Raw genomic sequence first — 13,651 nt, forward strand, 5'->3', positions numbered from 1 at the left:
TATGCCAGAATTGCTTTATTTAATTTGTTAAGCCAGGCTATTGGTCTTGGAAACTGTTTTTGAGCTATATATTGTCTTTAACCTTATTTTCTTAACTCTGACCTACAGATCTGGATGATTGCTTCAATTAACTTCTTACAAGTTTTATGGAAAAAAAGGCATGTTTCACAGCCTGTCGATAAAAATGCTATTAATAAAGAGCACCTGGGCATAAAGAAGAAAGTGAGGAGAAACAATATGAAACCACATAACTACTGCTATTAGGCAATCATTTGCTAAGGAACCACTGAATAAGTCAATGAACAGCAATCACCTAATGATGCAAAATGTAGCCAGGGATATCAGGACATGAACCATTGAAAGAAACAGCCAGCTTCAAAAATTTTATTAAATAATTATTACGTTTGTAACTTTTCAAAAATTTTCCTTCAGTGTATGTATGGGAGGAGTTTCTTGAGTAGTTGCTAGTCAAGTTTTATTGTAATATCTATGCATTTAGTTTTCCTGTTAATCTATCACAAATCTGAAGATATTTTAAATATATCACGCTCCAAACATAATAGGAGCACTTGTTGGTCTTCCTACAATTTTTTCAGTAAACAATGTGCCTTCATATTTTCATTCTCACAATTCTCTTATCTGGTATTATCTTTCCCTCTTCTACTTCTCAGTATCTGGCTTTGTTGACAACTAAACCCCTACACTATACAATTTGGATCTCTAAGTGCAGGTCACTGAAAAGAGCTGGTGGCTCATTTGCAATTTAAAAATGTATTAGTTCTATCCAACTTACTGCTCCAAGCTTTTTGTTTCCCTTTACTCAGATAGCCTGATGAAAAGTTTGGTAGCGTACTGTATTGTTAGCATTCTCTCTTGACACTTAAAGCAATGACAAGGGCAGTTGCAGTTTTGGAAAATTTACTGGACATTGAGTAATGCCTTTGGATAGAAACCAACAAGATTGAAACGCTCTTGTGAACTCACTAGCAAATTATATTGGCATTTTATCTAAGCATTCTTATTTTATATGATTTTCCTCTTATATTAATAAATACTATGGAAAACATTATATTAATAAATAGTACACAAAACATCATTTATTCTTCTATGACATGTCTATTTTCTTGCAAAAGAGAGAGAATTTTCTTACCCCATCGAATTGCTTGTTGCTTCCTTCTGGATCATATGTTAGAAATAAAACGCTTTCCTATTTCAAAGTTCAACTCTTATTATTAGTTTCCCGCTTTGCGTTTTAGTGTCAAATTCGGTAACTGTGGTTCTTAGATAAGGAATGCTGAACCGGCCCGTATCGGCCGGTTCGCCCGTATCGAACCGATTTGGTTCGGCGGTGGAAAATTGTTCGGGCCCCTATGGGGCCGGAACCCAGCAGTATTGGGCCAGAACCGGCCGATACTAGATCCGGTTCCGTCCAGTGTAGCTAGGAACTGGTGCGAACCGGTCGTTTCGCACCGGTTCGCCACATCGCGCCGCGCGCCCGCGCATACTGTGTTATGCAGTCTGGTTTGGTACTGGTCCGAACCGGTCCTGAACCAGTCTGAATCGGTTCGAGTGCTGACCGGTATGCCACCTAGTAACGATTTGGCAATCCTTGTTCTTAGATGCATGGCATAAGTCATATTAGCAATAAATTAAATGTAAGTGCCTATTCTTAAAAACAAAGCTCATGCTTTGTTTATTGATGTGTCATGCTCCGAACCCGTCACCCAGGTCGGCCACGTGACACAGCCGCATACACCCTAGGGCAAGGCCTGAAAATTTATTACAACTTCAATATCACTAAATAATAATAATAATCTCAATTCATAAATAATAACAAAACTTGTAAAATTACAAAATTCATTCATCCAACTGGTAATAATGATGCTCTATCTATTCGTCCCTTCCTCCTATAATCTCAACTATAGCCAAATACTACGCAACTCTGAAAAGAGAGAAAGGGAGTTGTAAGCTTTACAACCTAGTAAGAATCTCTGCACATTTACACCAATATAATAATATAGGCAACTGGTTTCCATTTTATGTCTTTTCTAAATCTCCTCCAGCTCTTGCACAACTTTAAAGTTAGGATTCTTGTTGCCAATCCATTGAACCTAATTTTTGTATTTGGAAGTGCAACTTTATCAGCAAAATTTTCAACTTGAGCCTCCTTAGCACTTATGATTGGTGGAGGACCTTGACCTATAAGTGCTACAGGCTTGAATTGAAAATTTTGCTGATAGAGTTGCATCTCCAAATAAAAAAATTGTGGTTTGATGATTGACAAGATGGATCATGATTTTGAAGTTGCCCAAGAGTTGAAACAGATGAACAAAAGACATAAAAATGGAAAACAGTTGGCTTATACAGGTACAAGAGAAAAAGTCTTTTTAGACTACTAATTAAATATTAGTTTATGTATTCTTGTTATTGTATATTTTTGTGCTATTAGAAGCAGTTGGATATTGAGGAGCAATTGGCAAGGAAACAAGAAAGATTTGATGGAGAATAGCAAACCAGGACGTAGGTATCTTATATTTTCAATTAACTATAAATTTACTTCCATTAAAACAGGCATGAGCTGTAATGTATTTTGGTTCAACTGTTTTTGCTACTGCCCTAAGGACATAGATGAGAAGTATTCTGTCTGATCACCACTTGGTTCCAAATGACATATAATAGTCATTCTTTTTAAACCATCATAAATAGAACCAGACTCAAATTTTAAGTTACAATCTCTTTAATAACAGAAGGCTTGCGATCTTGCATTATCTGTACAATATTGTAAATGTCGTGGTTTTGGCATACATCACAGAAAATGAACTTATCAGATCATTGATAATGACTCAATTGCATTTTTATTTGCTGGTACCTGGACTCGTGTAGTGCATGGTTCAGGGAAGAGGGAAGGGAGACAGGAGGACTGGATATGTATTAAGTCGAATAAGAGAGAGAGAGAGTCTGATCTGTTTGGGAGTTGAATCAAAGAGAGAGACCCTGTTTGGGAGTTTTAAAAAGGGGTCTCATCTGATTGGGAAGGGAAAGAGAGAGCACACACTAGTGATTGTTAATGCTGGGAAGAGAGCGGGTGGGCTGGTTAACATATGTTTTAAGATAGATATGAGAGTATTCTTGATATAAAAAGATGATAGATAGAATCAAAAATGAGTATTTCCTGATTTCAAAATTGTCATTTTAGATATACTTTAGGTAATAATAAGCTTGATCTATTTTTGTCCAGGTCTTTGAATAACTGCACATATTTTCTAATTTATTAATTATTTAAAACCCTTTTCAGCGCACCTGTTCTGATGTTGGAGGCTCTCCTCAAGGCAAAAATTGCTTGCATGGCAGATTTATCTTATTCTGTTACTTAATGCAAATTAAGATGTGACTTCTTATGGCTATCTGAATTAAGTTTTCTTTCATTTTTTTAAATACAGTTTAATAGTGTGAATTTTTGATATTAGCTTCTTGTATTTCATAATTATCTTATATCATCAGGGTGAATTTAATTCTGGGAAATCTACTGTTATAAATGCTCTTCTTGGAAAGAGGTATCTCAAGGAAGGAGTAGTTCCTACGACAAATGAGATCGCTCTGCTTTCACATTCTGATATGGAGTCTAATCAGCAAGATCATTGTGAAAGGCATCCAGATGGCCAGCTCATATGCTACTTAAATGCACCAATACTCAAGGAGGTTAGTAGTTTTGATTTTTGAATCACTAAATGGTTATATTCCATTTTTATCCCCTTAAGCGACCAATTTGGTCATTGCCACTACAATTCTCTTAGTTGCTGGTAGTATCTCCCATGATTATCTGACATCTTGTACAATGTGATGGAGATCCAAGTTCGTGTGATGTTGCACCAGATTTTATTAGATTTAAATTAGTTATCGTTTTTTTGTATTTTTCTTTCATTTTCTGGTTATTATCAGTTTTAGTGGGTTATCCTTCATGTTTTAGCCTGAGAATTGAAGTCACTTTATATGAAGAAAATGACTAATTTTGGTTCCAAACTTCATTTAAACTATCAAGCGGTCTTGGCTGCAATGCATGATGTGATGACAAAAGAGGGAAATAAAAAAAAAAGAGGAAGAAGAAAACTGAAGGGATATATGGGGTTTGCCATAGACAAGCACACACTTAAAAAAAAGAGGAGAAAATTTCAAAATTTGTCACTTTGTGGAGACTCATAGGTACTCTATGTAAGGGCATCAAAACAACTATAGCAGACTTTTCCAGTTTTCTTTTTCAGTACTCTCAAATTTTCATAATAGTAACCTGGGATATCATAAACATTTGATCAAAAAGTAGCATAGCACTTCGTGATATTAAAGCCCAAATAGCCTTCTTGGTAAATAAGATATTGAGCTGTCAATAAACAATCTAGGGTCCTTTTGAACTCTTTAAAATTTACTGTAGAAATAAATTTGAAAATATGACGTAAATTAAAGGTAGAATGACTTCTTATTGTTTTCTGTGGTAGTAAGAGGTGCGATCATGAGAAAGAGAGAGAGGCACTTATTGGCTGCTATTGAGATGTAGGAGGATGAATAGGTGATGATTATGGTTGGGCATGGGGGTAGGTAGATTTTCAAGAGCATCCATTTTCCTCATCTATATTATTGCTGCTATCCTTTTAATGGTCGAGAAATGGTTTAAGCTTGTCATCTCTCTCTCTGCGTGTGTGTGTGTGTGTGTGTGTCTGCGTGTCGGCGCTATGCCTATATTCTTTTAATTAGCAGGAGTTTTGTAGGAAAGATTTCCTTTATTGTAATAATTGCAAAAACCAGCTGGAATTATTTTCTTAAGAAACAGCCTCTTTTGAATTTGAGGAGAGTTGTGAATATATTTCACACATGTGCAACAATCTGATTACCAGAATGTGTGGATCAACTAGGACATGTTCGCAACCATCTGGTTCCAGGGTTATCCTGGTCTCGTGATGTTCAAAGTAAATTGTTTAAGAAACAAATAATAAGTGGTCCCTTTTTGCAAATATTGCAAATAAAGTTGTTTCTTTTACTGCAAAACCTCCTCAACTAGGTGGCCTACAACAATCTTGAACCTAAGTGAATCAGTGATAATGGTACAACACTACAACCAAATGGTCAGCCAGATGACTACGTTAGTCAGCTGTTATGATAGTTTCTTTTCTCCATGTTGAAGACTCCTTTATCTTTTGTAGGCAAAGAAGCAATTGTCTTTTGCTTTAGGGCTGAGCCCATTTAACCAATGTTTTTAAAACCGGCTTGGCCAACCGGTTAAACCGGTTGAACCAGAAATTGGATGCTTGTCTAGTCTGGTTCAAAGGGCATTTTAAAAGTGGTTAAAACTTGGTTAAACCTAGGAGATTCGGATGAAAGGGTTAGGCCGCCTGGTTTGGTCTGTTTCTCACAAATTTCATTTTTTTGTGTCTGGCACTCCAATCTCGTCCTTGACCTTGATGCCCTGCAAACCCCCACAACCGATCTCCAACCGCCGGTGCCGGTTGCCGTGGAGGTGACAAAGGGTGGCGGGGAGGGCGGGTGTGGCATCGACGATGGAGGGAGCTACGACGGCGGTGGAGCAGGTACTGATCATGGTGGACGAGGAGGTGGCGGAGAAGGAGAGGAGGGAGGAGGCAGCGAAGCAGGAGAGGATTGGGAGTCAGAAGTAGGTGATGCTGTTGAGGTTGGGGTGGCGGCCAACGTGGTTCTCGCTATCGCACTCAACGGGACACTTGCTAGTGCAACTGGGGGAGAATGCCCCTTGGCTCCCTTGTTATACTTCCTGCGGCTCCTGTGGTCTACGGCTTGAACACATGCAGGATCGGTCGGGTCTTGAAGCGACGATAGGTCAACAATGTGGGGAACGACACCCAATCGAGCAGTGCAGTGAGCTTGTCGAGTGTCACCCTTGAGGTCATCCCATTGGTGGCCGCTGCAAAGAATTGACAGATGAAGGCATTGGTGGCAACGCCAATGAGGTTGATGTAGGCGGACATTACACTATGCCTGGCGGCAACGTGGGGGAGCTAGTAAGTGAAGGTGTCAAAGAGGATCCAATCTGAAGGAGGGGAGGTGGTGTCGAGGAAGCGAGAGAGGGGATCCTGGAAGGCTTTCAAGTTTTGGTCGGTAGGGTCGAAGTCCAGGGAGTTGATGGGGACAAAGAGGAAGACATCCCGATCGGACTGGTCGACTTGGGAATTGGATAGCTTGCCGGCTCGCTGTTTGGTTCGGTTTTAAAAAGTTTGCAGTTAACATGGCAATTCTCTTTGCCATAAAGCTACTCTTTTCTTGCTGCATTTATGGCTGGGGTTGCTTGGTTTCCGACACAACTTAGTTATGACTTATGACAGCTAGAATGCTATTTAGATGGCAATGTGAATAGCTTATGATGAGAGAATGTAGTAATTTAAACAATCATGACTTTGTAGACAGTCCCATTTGCACATATTTTCTCACTTTTCTATATTTGATCTGTTAATATTCTTGTGAGCATTTTTGTTATGGATAGTGCTATACTTCTAGTTGTATTTTGAAAATTCTTGCTCTATAACACATGGTAAGCTTGAGGGAGGGTGTTGGAGGTTTTAGGTTTATGTATGTGCTGCATGCGCATAGACCGCATGCTCATGTATCTTTTTTGAGGTGTCACAGCCTATTGTTTTTGTATATGTTGGGCTAATGCTTTTCATTTGTGGGTTACTGCATTATTGTATTCTCATCTATACTTGCTCCTCCATTCTAATGTAAGTTAACAAGGAAAAGTATTGAAGCTATTTAAGTGAAAGAATTTCTCGGTCATCTCCATCGAAAAAGTTACAAATTTATCTTAAAAGGTTATAGACAAGGATGACCGAATTGTCTCGAATCGCCCAGTTCAAGGCATAGCGAACCGAATTGGTCAGTTAATGGGATAGAATTGCTTTTGATTCGGTTCAGGTTCGGGTTTTATATAACCTGCTCACTTACCTCGCTTGCCTTTCTAGCTCGCCTCTCTCACTTCCCTCGCCTACTAGGGCTAGGGTTTTGTCATTGCTGCCATTGCCAACGATGATGATGATGGACTGATAGGTATCCCTCTCTCGTAGTCTCTCTCTCTCTCCCTCTCCGTTCTCTCTCACTTGTCTCTCTCTCCTCTTTCTCTTGCCCTCTCTATTGGAAGCCCTCCTTTCTCTCTCTCACTCGCTCTTCTCACTCACCTCTCTCACTAGGGTTAGGGTTTCATCACCGCCACTGCCAATGATGACAACGATGATGATGACGGACCGATATGTGTCCCCCCTCTCTCAATCTCTCCTTTGCCCTCTCCATTCTCTTCGTTCTCTTTATCCCCTCCCTCTCCATTTCCCTCTCCCCCCTCTCCTTACTCCTTCTGGTTCTGGTAAAGCTCGGGTCGATATGGTATGTACTGGCCATATCGAACCAGTCGCCGATTGGTACGATTCCGGTATTGGTTTGGTGAACCTTGGTTATAGATTTTAGCTTTGTATGTTGCTTTGTCTCTTTGATTTAGCCTAAAGTACACCCACATCTAAAACTTAAACAAGGATTTGGTATCACTCTCGGACATGGCACTGTAAGAAGAAATTCTTAATTATTGAAAGGGTCTAATGCTTAGACACAACCCTGTATCTGACATATGAACTCAAATCCATATAATGCAGACCTTTACATTATCAATAATGCCCACCTTTTTTTTTTCTAATCTAGAAAGTGGTCATCTTGTTCATTTGCCAAATTCTCTTCATTTGATATTTGTCTGCAGTTCTATTTTTTGACTTAATTCAACCTATGTATGTTATATATATATATATATATATATATATATTAACAAAAGCTAATATATGCTCACTTGGTGAAACAGATGAACCTTGTTGATACACCAGGTACTAATGTCATTCTCCAAAGGCAGCAACGCCTTACTGAAGAGTTTGTGCCTCGCGCTGATTTAGTTCTTTTTGTCATATCATCAGACCGACCACTGACTGAAAGTGAGGTATGACTTGTTTGTTGGAAGTTGGAACCACTGAAATATGTTAGTTATGCTATGATACATATATAAATACATACATGCATGCACACATCCACGCATGCACGTAAGTATGCACATTTGATGTATGCAGATTATGCAAAAATAATGAGAGGACGAGAAGATTGTCTTTAAGTTTCTGCAGTGAATGCAAATACATTTTTGACCTGAACATTTATGAGTCTATCCATGAAACAAATAAATTTTTTTGTTATAAAGGTTCAGTTTAAGCATCCCATGAACTAAGATCATTATCTGTGCAATAAATACGGCAAATATGTTAAAGTTTTTCTTTCTGATAACTACGACAGCAGGAAGCCCAACCAAAATTGGGGTGATAGTGGGATTTGAATCCAAGTCACTCTATCCAACACCTAGTGACTTTAGCAATTGAGCTAGTTAGCACCCTGAATATGTTAAAGTAAAATATTCTTAGAAAATCTAACTTTCTCTGTACATGATGTCTCCAATATTAGACAAAGAATTCTATGAAAACAAAGTAACTAACTGGGTAACTGCTTCTGATTCTCTTTCCATGCTATCTCTACTTAGTTCCCAACCAAGTGCTGTAAACTTATGGACTAGTTATTAATTAAATTATTAAACCTTCTATGTGATCTCATAGGATATACTATTTTTTTTTTTTTTTGAAAAAAGATGTCAGAACTTGCCTGTGTCTTTCTATCTCATTAGCTTTTTATGTTTATAAGGCTTCTCTCTAACAATCATTTGCATAATTCTATGATTTCATGAGAAATTATTTAAGGGGCTTACCTTAGCCACAAGAAATCAAAGTATAAGGAAAAGACATTTGGGTTAAGTCTTTTTATGGCAATTTCTATGTGGTCACATGATTATATGACTCAGTGATGATTTCATGGTCTAGTTGATAGTGATGTTCATTTAATAGAAGTGGGTCATGGTGGCATTCATGATAGTGATGTTCATCTAAATTATACCTTTAATATAAGAAATAGGTATTATTCATATTCCCACTGCTTATCCAAGTGTCTTGTAATCTCACATAGATGATTATGCCTATTCCTTGTTTCAGCCACATATCCCTATGGATGTATGGTAATTTATGAAGTTGAAACTAGTTGTACATATAGTTCCTACGCTATTACTAGGAGAAGTATAATCAGGCTCAAGTTAGGCATGGTGCCATAGCTTTAATGACCTAGACCTCATCTAAAAAGGCTAGCTAGAAGTTGTTACTTGGGTTCCTTGGCTCTATATCGGAGTACTAAACATAGTGATACATGCTCTTATAGGTCCTCACATACGCCCTCCATTTAAGCTTTGGTGTTCTTGCTAGGCTAAGGGTTCAGGTCCAATCAAATCTTATCACAAGTACCATAATTTGCCTGTGGTCAGCCCCAAAAGGGCACAGATTGCAATGTCATTAGTCTAATGGGCCATGGGTTGGGTCCGCTCTGATTCCATATGTGAACCTAAGAAACCTAAAGAGGCCATGCAGAAGTTATTATTTGAGTTCGTTGGCCTTATATAAGTGCGTAGAGATATCCCAGCATACAACCAATGTGGGACTAAACACACGTTCTAGGTCCTCAAAAATAGCTATACAAATGGTATGTGAAATGTTAGACTGAAGTATTAAGGGGACATGTGTAGTTTTTTTTTTAATGTTTGCGAGGAGAGTAATGCAAGTCTTCTTTTTGTCTTAGTTCTGTTTTGCATACAATTCATTCATAATTAAATGATTTTAGCAAATCTGGCCTCTGTGCATATCTTAGTTAGCATCTTTTAGTCTTCCTATGATGGGGTAGGCTTTCTCTGTGATGGTCTACACTTAATTTTTAATTACTGCTAATCTATTTTTGTTTATTCAGTACGATAAAGTATATCCTTTGTTAGTTTTTGTGTTTGTATTGTTCTTTACTTGTATTGGTTTCAATAATTCCAACATGCTTGTTCCAGATGTAAGATATTCAAAATTTCAAATGATTCAGTCAAGGGTTTCAATGCCCCAAAACATGTTTGTCAGTTATTTGAAAGAAGAATTAAAGTATCATGTATTGTGTTCTTAGTTAATGCCTGGCATACTATGTATGTGCTGTGACACTTGGCACATGCTGCCAACTAGCATGTCATGAAATGCTACTTTATGCCTTTTTATAAATATAAATCAGTTTTAGTTGCTTTGTACCAGTGTATTATGTGTAGCAAACAAACATAAGTTTTAATAACCTATATAAATCTAAGTTTAGAAATTACAGTAGATATTTGTTTGAATTGCAGTTTTAGAACATGTATGTAATTTTAAGTAAGCTGCCATACAGATAAGCATCACTCCAGTAGCCTACAAATTAGTAAAGTAAATAAGATTAAACTTCATGATGAAAATGATAGGAATTAAACAACATATTTTATGCACCATACACATGTTGCTATCACTATGGGAAACTCATCTACTAAAAGCCAATATGATATTACTATGAAAAAATTGTATGTTGTATGTACCTTCATTTCTAATTTTTGATCCAATGCAGAATAATGACTTTATGCTATGATGTCTAATGAGCTTTGAAAGCCTCATCAAAGAAAAAGAAAGTGGTGCAAAGAGTTCCTAAACCCCTAGAGAAACATAAGCTTCTCTTGATGGTCAGTTCCATCTAAATCAGATAGTAGGACACAAGCCAATACTGCTACATATCAGCATTTATGCATGCTCAATGAAGAGGTAATCTTTGGTATGGATGGATACACAGCACAAAGGCACTCACTTATGTACTTTGCTGATAGGCTGCAGCCACAATATGTGTCACTAGATATAATACTTTATGGGTGGTTACTTCAATCGATCAATCAATGTTAGAAAGACGTTAATAATAGTCTGGATTAGAAGTCAGATGGTTATTATAGCATTTGATTGGCTTATTGTTGACGGGGATGCATCCTCTCTAAGCAAATATTCACCACAATTAAGCACAATAGGAGTCATTCACTGTGAAGCTGACTGATGCTGGAATTATACACATTATTGTAATGCTTTTCATTAGGTTGGCCTTGACTAGATGTGACAGGACATTATGTTAATTTCTCATCTTGTTCTTTCAATAAATTTAGTCTTGGAGAAATTTCATAATCTTTTTTCAATGACTCCAGCAATTCCAGCATTTTAGTGTATAGAAAATGACATTTCATTTGTGTAATATCTGCAACTCAACATAATTCAAATGCAAATAACACTCCCTTGTTGTTATGTAGCATCCTCATCTTAAAACGTTGCTACATTACTAATGGTCTAATATGACATTAGTGATGTATCCAGCAAATGCTTAGCTTCCCAACAATGTTTTATATATATCTAGCCTCATTCTCTTATTCCATGTTTTAGTTCCGATTGATGCTCTCACCTGGATAGAGATTCATCATCCAATACTCTATCAAGCAAGCAATTATATATTTAACTAATAATTTTCTGTTGAAGTAGCTAACCACACTTGGTTTGTCTTTGCAACTTCTAGGTTGCCTTTCTCCTATATGTACAGCAGTGGAAGAAAAAAGTTGTGTTTGTATTAAATAAACTGGATCTCTATCGGAATGCCAGTGAGGTTTGATTTAAAATGTCTCTTCCGTTTAAATTTCTCAATTAGTTATTTAAAATGTTGCTGGGCTATTTGTTTTGTCAGAGCATATAATTTGTCGTATTTTCTATATGAATCTTTTACTTATGTTTCCATTTTCGGATTTGGATATAGCTTGAGGAGGCGACAACATTTGTTAAAGAGAATGTGCAGAAGCTACTTAATATAGAAGATGTAAAGTTGTTTCCTGTCGCAGCACGTTCTGCACTGGAAGCAAAGCTTTCTTCAGTTTATGATGGAAGAAACTCTGAAGAAGTTTTGCTTAATGATCCTGGTTGGATGAGCAGCAGATTTTATGAACTTGAGAACTTCCTCTTTAGTTTCTTGGATGGATCGACGGACACTGGAATGGAGAGAGTGAGGCTAAAGCTTGAAACACCAATTGGAATTGCCGACCGTTTACTGACTTCTTGTGATAGATTAATGAAGAAGGAATATGAGAATGCCAGTGAGGACTTGATATCAATCAAGGAAGTTGTTAGCAGTGTAAAAGAGTATGCTGTGAAGATGGAAGGTGAGAGCATTTCATGGAAGAAACAGATTATATCTCTGGTATGTTTCCTTTTAAATAGTCATAATTTATAGTATCTTATTTTTCCTGGCTTCTACTTGTGTAAGATAATTTACTATGTATCAGTCTGTTATTTTCTACTTTTTTGTTGATAGAATTTATATTGATACTAATGCAGATTGAGACAGCAAAAGCCCAGGTGCTGAAGCTTTTAGAGTCCACTCTTCGGTTGTCAAATATTGATCTGATTTCGACATATGCTTTCAAAGGAGAGACATCCAGTTCTGTCCCTGCCACTTTGGCCGTTCAAAATGAAATTATTAGTCCAGCTCTTTCTGATGCCCAAGTATTTTTTCCTGTCCCTATTGACCTTATCAATTCTGTGTCTAGCAACATAAAACAATAAATTACTGCCATTATGTCTTCTTTTTTCAGTTAAAACTAAAAGATAAGTATTGGGTCGTTGTTATTGCAATTCAATCATTTTGTTATAGGGAAATCTAGTCATATCAATGCAATATCCATGGGCTAGTTTACTCATGTTGTAGTATCCGAGCACTAGACATATACATGAATTTTATTGAGATATACATACATGATCGACAAAAATACAAATGTAATATTCCATACTCAACCACTCCTATCAGACTTAGCATGGATCAATCATTGATAGATATGCGATAGGTATTGCAAAAAGTGCCATTGTTAGTCTTAAGTGAAGAATGAAGAATGGAAGGAGGTGATATAATATATCCTCTGTATGCTCATAAAAGTCTTGGTTATTGATAACCTATGTTAGGTGCTAATTATCATAATTGAGGGGCTACAATTGTAAAGGGAACCCATGTCAAAGGTAAGCTAGCGACACCCAAAAGCCTCCATGGTGTGATGTTGCACTGTTATATTCAACCTTGACTAAGGTGAGAGCAATTCACTGTTTCTAGATTTAAGAAAATTCTTGAGAGCATGGTATATCGTATTGTACCGAACCGGACGGTATTGGACGGTACCGTACCGGTGGCATACTGAGTGTATCGATGGCGTATCGACACTCGGTATGCCAAAAGAATCTCGTACCGTACCATACCGATACTATGCTAGTGTGACACCGGTACGGGATTCGGTACCGAGACGGCAAACCTTGCTTGAGAGTGGTACATACTAATAGATTTTAAATCAGCAAAGTCATCAACACAATCAGTGTTAGTGCAAGTATGAAGATTTACTGCTTAGGCAGAAGAGCAGAAGTAATGGTTTCAGAGATATTGATAGGATGTATCATAACATAGTGGGTTGAGCGAGGAGCATGATCGAGATAGTCCTTACCTCGCATGAACAATGCTGGTCTCATAGGCTTGAAATGAATGAGGCAACCCATGAACTCTTGTTATCTATGATCTGAAAGAAACACACCATCCTTGAGATGAAGCTTCAGTTGGAACTCCATTAGGGTATCAGTGGTTTGAATAGAAGTTAAGCAAGCAGATTAGAGTTAAATTTATTTTCTTA

The 13,651-nt window shown here is 37.4% G+C and overlaps 1 protein-coding gene across 1 annotated transcript in view; it reads left to right on the top strand.

Annotated features, from left to right (window-relative positions):
- LOC103702498 (probable transmembrane GTPase FZO-like, chloroplastic) overlaps positions 1-13,651 on the top strand; it is a 31,429-nt gene that overhangs the window by 7,292 nt on the left and 10,486 nt on the right. Inside the window, exons 4-8 of the mRNA XM_008784952.3 lie at positions 3,502-3,699; positions 7,856-7,987; positions 11,512-11,598; positions 11,746-12,183; positions 12,321-12,488. Coding sequence (XP_008783174.2) covers positions 3,502-3,699; positions 7,856-7,987; positions 11,512-11,598; positions 11,746-12,183; positions 12,321-12,488 — 1,023 coding nt within the window. The remainder of the gene's footprint in view (positions 1-3,501; positions 3,700-7,855; positions 7,988-11,511; positions 11,599-11,745; positions 12,184-12,320; positions 12,489-13,651) is intronic.

Source organism: Phoenix dactylifera, unplaced genomic scaffold (genome assembly GCF_009389715.1).
Source record: "Phoenix dactylifera cultivar Barhee BC4 unplaced genomic scaffold, palm_55x_up_171113_PBpolish2nd_filt_p 000026F, whole genome shotgun sequence".
NCBI classification, from domain to species: Eukaryota; Viridiplantae; Streptophyta; class Magnoliopsida; order Arecales; family Arecaceae; genus Phoenix; species Phoenix dactylifera.